This window comes from Sinocyclocheilus anshuiensis, unplaced genomic scaffold, assembly GCF_001515605.1.
Source record: "Sinocyclocheilus anshuiensis isolate Anshui unplaced genomic scaffold, SAMN03320099.WGS_v1.1 scaffold1495, whole genome shotgun sequence".
In the NCBI taxonomy this organism is placed as follows: Eukaryota; Metazoa; Chordata; class Actinopteri; order Cypriniformes; family Cyprinidae; genus Sinocyclocheilus; species Sinocyclocheilus anshuiensis.
Window position 1 is genome coordinate 721,970 of NW_015558671.1, and position 6,975 is coordinate 728,944.

Genomic DNA, 6,975 nt, shown 5'->3' on the forward strand with positions numbered 1-6,975 from the left:
TTTTTTTTTTTTTTTTAATAATTCTTGTATTTATCTACATTACATAGCTGCTTTCTACATTATTAATAATAGGAAATGTTTTTGAGTACCAATTTAGCATGTTAACAAGATTTCTGCGGAATCTTGTGACACTGAAGACTGGAGTATTGGCTGCTTTAAACAGCCTTCCAGTCACCATCACAGGAATGAATTACATTTAAAATGTCCCAAAATTGCAAATAATTACTTTAAATTGTAATAATATTTCATTACTGTTTTTCTGTATTTTTATGAAATAAAAGCAGCCGTGTTGAGCATAAGACCTTTTTCCAAAACATTAAAAAAAATCTTACCGTCCCAAACTGTAGAACAATAGTGTAGTTATTGTGTAATTTTACATTTACATTTAGCAGACGCTTTAAGTAATGATACGAATATTTGACCATAACACCGTAAAGTGTGATTACGTTGGAAAGTGTGAATAAATCATCACCTGTGTCACGATGGAGACAGGCTCAGTTTTGTCCCTGGCTTGCTCCCTCGAGCGCTCAAGAGCCGTTATAAATATAAACTGCTGTTGTTTGAAAAGTTTATACTTCTGCTCAGTGGAAAGTAGCTGCTCTCTGACGTCAGCCATCTCAGTTTTAGTAGTTAACCTGTTTAAAATGGAACAGGCAGTGAAGAATTTTATTATAAAGAAGATCATATTGTAAAAAGAAATAGTATTCATGACATGTAATATTAGAACTTACCTCTATTAGTACGTGTTATAACGGCATATCAAATTTCCGCAGAGTCGCTACTGTTTCTGTGTAATTGATTTTGCGTTGCTCAGTAACAAGAGTATGATACTTGTGCTCTCTCTGGTGGTGGTGATGGTGATTGGCTGACCAAGTTACCATTGGCAACAAACAGTAACAACAAACGCATGTGCACAGCAAACTAGCAACAGCAACGTTTCAAGCCAAGGTAACATTAAATATAATATAATATAATATTTCTTAATTTTAACTCTCCTTTTTAATCAAGTAACTACGTGGTTCCCGTTACATTCATCAAATTTCCCCTATGTACGTTAATTTCCGTCATTTGTTCTGTTTGAAAGGAAAATCCGAAAACGTCGTTTGTTTAACGTTAACGTTACTCGTATTTTGTAAAACACGTCTCATCCTTGCCTCAGAAACCTCCTCCTTCTGTTTACATAAGTTCAAGAGTCTTTTCCCGCTTTCTAATCAAAGACTATTTTATGTGTTTTATTAGTTTGAAGCTCTCCCTTTGTGAACTAATTCACATTTTTACAGTTATTTACAGATTTCCAAGTCTTTGGTGAGCTCTCTGTGTCGTGTGGTGTTCTTCAGTGATGGATGCGACGATACGGCTCCTCAGAATCCCACCTGAAATGGCCATTTATGCAGAGAAACATGACATATTTCACCTGGTCCAGGTATAGACATTTAACTAGACAATGTTTAACAAGTTTATGAAGGCAGTTTTAATCAAATAAATTATACATTTGCAGACACTAGTGAGAAAGTTGATGGTGGACAAACCAGAGGACCCCATTCAACACCTGATTAACTTCTTGAAAAGGGACAGTGTTGGTAAGGGTTTTTTCTGTATTTGCACTATTGATAAATCCTTACTATTTTTGTTTAATTATTATTTAAATTAGGTAGTATTAAAGTTATACATTCTTATAATAATACATTCTTTAACACAAGATGGCGCAGTCGTACATAATATCAAATAAAAATCGTAACGTAAAGTTAAAGGAGCTGTACATTTCCAACTCATTTATTAACATTGTTCAGATAAAACCCAGTTTAACATCATTGTAGAATGATGCTAACTGCCAGCTTTTTGATATCAACTAGAAATACATTATTAGATTTAACTAACTATAATGTTGCCTTGCATCAGTAATGTATTGGGGACAGTTCATTCATTTTAACAAATATATTTGTTCCAGTGCCAAGAATTATATTGTTAGGTCCTCCATCGTCCGGGAAGAGAACCATAGTAAGTGCCTCTTTTCAGTAGTAGTTCAATTAATTTCTGCAATTTAAACTTTGTTACAGTTGAACTGTTCTAGTGTGTACTTTACTTGTGTATGTCTTTTTTTTCCTGTAAATAACTCTGCATACATTATATTTGTTTCTTTTGTGTTTTGTGTTTCAGTTTTGAAATGTATTTATAAATACACCTGTCATGACAATGCGACTTACATTTCAATCTGATGTGATCCCAATACTGCTTCAGTCATCTGTACAGCATTATCTGTTCAGAGTATTTTCATTTCTGTCATTTTATATGGTGCTGCAGATTGTCCTCTTTTGTCTTGTTGCAGGCTAACAAGTTGTGTGAGCACACACAGGCTATTCACGTAACTTTTAGCGATATCTTAAAGGATGACAGTGACTTAAGCAGAGCTGCACAGCAGGACCAAGACAAAAAGCAGGTGGGGTCTCTCTTTCTCAGGCTTTGTCCTTTCTCTTGAAAACACATATACTTCTAAAAGGTTTACCATAGACTGTTATGAATACAATTGCCTTTTTAGGAGGCCTAGAAGAGGGGATCTGTTTGTAAGCTTGTGTGTACAACATGTTACTGCGTAATGGCAAAGTATCTTCAAGGAAAAGTAGTCTGGAATGGCTTGATCATGATATTCATTTTAGATGTATAAGTAGGAAAGGTAATGTTATCAGCATTTGCTATACTCTCTGGATGCCAGTAAATGTTGTCTCTGTGGTATTGTAAAGACATAGAACTGATTTTGTCTGAAGTCTGATCATGCAAATGCAATGCAGGCTAGTTAGTCGATAAATCAGCAGAGTTGAGTAGAATTAGAAGAAAAGAGAGAGATGTGCTTAGGAAAAGTGCCTCCCAATGGTTTAATTATTCTAATTATCCTCTCACTTAAACTCGCCATGGCCTTGAGTTTAAAATAGAACGATCCAAAAGATTCCAATTATTATAATTTTCACAAAATTCACAAAGGAGAGTAAGATGAAAGCAGCAGAGGATGTCATAAGTAATTAGAGATTCAACAGCATATTTGAATGTATTTGTTTAATAATTATTGTATTGTTTTGGTGGACACTGACAGACATTTACTATAGAACAGATATATCTCAGGTAGGTTTGTTAGAAGCACACGAATGACGGGTCAGTTGGTTTATATTTCTGTTTGACTCTTGACGATTGTTATTAATTATTCAATTTCAACATTTTTTTAACATTTACTCTCTGACTTTACTGATTTGTTGATGTTGGTCTAACATTATATTAATATTATATTAATATATAGGATCTGATTTAGACAAATTATTTTTAAAAAATTCTTAATAATTGAATTTGAATAAAACATTTACTCACATTTTTTTGTTGGTCTGATAGAAGATCCCTAAAGACCACTGGAGACAGTTGATTCAGCAACGCCTGTCAAAACTAGACTGTGTTCGACGGGTAAGGACTTGGTTTTTTTATTTTTTTATTTACTCATTTCTTTTGTAATTAATTTAGAAAAATTAACACTGAGCGTTTGACTCAAATTGTCTAAAATGTGGAAAAAAAAGAAAGTGAGAGAAACATATTTTCATCGTGAACTTGCACGTAACCTCCGCGTTTTGAACTGTGTTTATTTTTACAAGCGTGATGCCCAATTAATTTGTCATATTTTTTCTTTATTTACACTCAACCTTCTATGATAAATAATTAGACGTGTGTTTCTCCGCCTCCCTTGAGGACTGCTGGGATGGGTCTCGGGGAATGCAAGACTGCTGGTGAGAGTTCTCTGAGGAAAGCTTTCATCACCAGCGGGCCCCTCACCGGCTGCCAGTTACATGTGATCTCAGTACTAATGCCACTTAAGAGCCTCACCGCTGAGGTGTCCGTACACGTACACTCTCAGATCTCGCACCCTTTTGATTCCTCCTTTCATCTCTCCATCAAATCACACAATCAATCACGGTCTCCCTGATCGTGTCTTTCTCTGAAGTGTCAGTTTCTTCTGTGCGGCCGCACGGAGGAATATGTAAATCGTCTGACTCCAAACAGCATCTCCTTTTATTCCTCACTAAACTCCGCAAATGGCTTTACTCAGCCAAGAATCCCATCGCGAAAGTTTTTTCGCTTGGCATCCTTTAACTTTCACCTTTTAATCTCAGTAGTTTGTGATTAGTGACTGCTTTGAATCTAGTAATGGATGTTTATCCCTTCAGGCAAACTGTCTGATAGTATTTATCAGGTTATTTAATTATTTTTCTTCCCGACTGATCCGTATATGAGCGGAGGATTGAGGTAGAGTTTTTCCTCTGTAGATTTAGACACCTGACAAAGCATCTCTGGCTCACCATGAGGAGCCTTCATCTCATGATCTCTAGCTTCGCACACACTTAAATGGGCCAAAGAATGGAATGATTGACATGTCACATCACCACTGGAGCCTAGACAGCTAAGCTTAATTGCTCTGCCACGGATGCCTACGTGTGTGAGCTTGTCTACCTGTTTTTCCAAATTAAGCAACAATGAATGTTAATCATGCCTAATCTAGGTCATCTAGTTCATCTCTGCCTGTCACTGCTTCTCAAGCTGTCTTAATTCTTTCTCCCTCGCTCTCTCGTACTCTCATGAGGCTGCTGTTTGTAAAACTTTAGACTTGTGGAAAATGAAGAGAGGGAGCATAGGTAATGAATAGTGATTTAAAGTAAAATGTCAATTTAATGAGTGCCTTTCAGTCCTGGAAAAAAAGATGGACCCTAAAGTAAATTAGAAAAAAAGAAGGAAGGAAAGAAAGAAAGAAAGATCATGGGGCGCATGTCACAGTCATCTGGATCCCTAATGAGGCCTCCAAATAAAGTTATGCTGTTTGAATTTGCATAGTGTCTGTAATTCTATTTTGAGGGAGAAAGGAGTAATCTAAAGAAAAGTTTGCGAATGAAATGATATTGAAACTTTTTGAGAACACACAATGCAGATAATACTTTACGGACATGTTTTACCTGACATTTAAAAAAAATATAATAATCTGATTTAGTTAAACAGCAACAATAAAAGAATTCAGGCAATTTCCAAAGTTTGGGGTCGGTAAGATTTAAAAAAAATGTCTTATGCTCCCTAAGGCTGCGTTTATTTGATCAAAACATATTTAAACATAATATTGTGAAATATTATTACAATTTTAAATGTAATTCAATTTAGACTGTTTTCTATTTTAATATATTTTAATATGTATATATTTTAATATGCATTTATTCCTGTGATGGCAAAGCTGAATTTTCTGAAGCCATAACTGATGTGTCTTGTTTTTCCAGTATTTTTCACTGCGCGCTGCATTTGAAATGCCATATCAAATGAAAAGAATTTCAATATTTAAAAAAAATCATGAGACCTGGGTTCTGTTGCATTCTTTGGCATTTCATTTCATTTCACTTCATTTTATTTTTTATTTAAAAAACTAGCACAAAATATAAAATAACCACATAATCAGTGGTTAACAGCTAAGTGAACAACTAATTGAGATCTAATTGTAAAAGTCAAGTGGAGTGTTTTGCAGCCACGCAAGCTGCAATATTGTCGGTCTATTGTGTGGGGGAGCTGCATGTCGGGGTCTGTGAGTGACATGTCAGGGCGCCGCTTCTGCTCCCCTGCCTTGCCTGCTGTTGGGCTGGCTGGTGACATCTGCTCCACGCATGTCCCTCCTGTGATAGCTGGCCTCACTGCAGATGTTCCAGTCCTGGGGTCTCTGTCTGAGCCCACTGCTACAGTACCACAGCCTCTTTTGATGTGGGGATGAAACGGAATGAAACAAGTCGCAGTGGGGCTCTGTGTTCAGATGTATGTCTGTGCGGGAGTTAATGTGTGCAGAGAGCGTGTATGTGTGTACAGAAGTTTTACTGAAGCAAGTTTGGACTCTACCTGTCGGTCTCTGAATGTCTGAATGTCTACAGTTGCATATTTGTATATAATCCTCAGATGATGTCTGTGTGTTCTGTAATAAATATTATTCCAGCATCTTATTCTAGAATTGCTAATGTTTAAGGTTCTTCATAGAATAAAAGATGCCAATATAAAGAACCTTTATTTTTAAGAGTGTACTGACATTTGTAATTCAAGAGCCTGTGGTTTTCTTAACATCCACCCGGTATTTTTCCTATATTCATGGCAGTTAGATTGTGTAGGCTAGAGGCCTTTCAAGCAATCTGTGAGTCAGGCCCTGCTCATGGGCTTCCCAGCCACAGAGGCAATCAAATGCTTAATGGGAAAGTAAGTGGGAGGAAACTTGTGCGCTGAGATCAGGTGAAGCAAAGGATAGGTTTGCAGTTAAAGATCAAAGCCTGAAAAAACAAAGGCTGATATCAAACAGACACTCGAAACTCGGCAGCAAAAACCCACAGCTCCTCTGATAATACTTAGATCTATAAATGTTTGTTGCATATATTTATTTATTTTAAGATTATTCGCTGCAGTAATAAGTTGGCCCCTAACAAGCACTTTTGGGAGTTGGTTCTTTGACTGTTCTTTATTTTACAGCACCATTGCACAGCAAGCCTTGGGATTTAGGAGACTATTAGAGAGGAGGATTTTTTTTAATGGATTTGTAACTAATGAATGATATGCATGCGGTTTTCTTTCTTATGTTATTTTTATTGCTAAGTGAGAAGTGTGGAGAGGAGCTGGAGAATTAGGTACATTTTCAAGGATTTTATGGATTTAACCCTCCATTTGCCTCCCTTCATGAGTCCCCATATGGGCCAGTTTTACTCCTTATTCATAAAACAATTTATACATTCATTATTTAGACTGGTACAGGGCAGCAATTTATATGAATTATTCATATAAAATTATTCATTCAAAGCCTATTACTGGTTTTTTTAAGTATTTTTCCAAGCAGGATATTGTTTTGCCTATATAAAAACAATTTTAAACTACAATTTAAGCACAGTAGCTGACCGTGGGGAAAAGCAAGTGCATTTATAGAAATGTAAACAGAAAAAT

The 6,975-nt window shown here is 36.0% G+C and overlaps 2 protein-coding genes across 2 annotated transcripts in view; one reads left to right on the top strand and one right to left on the bottom strand.

Annotated features, from left to right (window-relative positions):
- spaca9 (sperm acrosome associated 9) overlaps positions 1-779 on the bottom strand; it is a 2,578-nt gene extending 1,799 nt beyond the window's left edge. The window contains exons 1-2 of the mRNA XM_016477441.1: positions 732-779; positions 473-635 (exon numbers count right to left, since the gene is read on the bottom strand). Coding sequence (XP_016332927.1) covers positions 473-616 — 144 coding nt within the window. The 5' untranslated portion in view covers positions 617-635; positions 732-779. The remainder of the gene's footprint in view (positions 1-472; positions 636-731) is intronic.
- Positions 780-901: 122 nt separating this feature from the next.
- The window catches only part of ak8 (adenylate kinase 8), a 27,357-nt gene continuing 21,283 nt past the window's right edge, over positions 902-6,975 (top strand). Inside the window, exons 1-6 of the mRNA XM_016477437.1 lie at positions 902-948; positions 1,281-1,423; positions 1,499-1,580; positions 1,949-1,998; positions 2,327-2,437; positions 3,376-3,444. Of these exons, the coding sequence (XP_016332923.1) occupies positions 1,340-1,423; positions 1,499-1,580; positions 1,949-1,998; positions 2,327-2,437; positions 3,376-3,444 (396 nt within the window). The 5' untranslated portion in view covers positions 902-948; positions 1,281-1,339. The remainder of the gene's footprint in view (positions 949-1,280; positions 1,424-1,498; positions 1,581-1,948; positions 1,999-2,326; positions 2,438-3,375; positions 3,445-6,975) is intronic.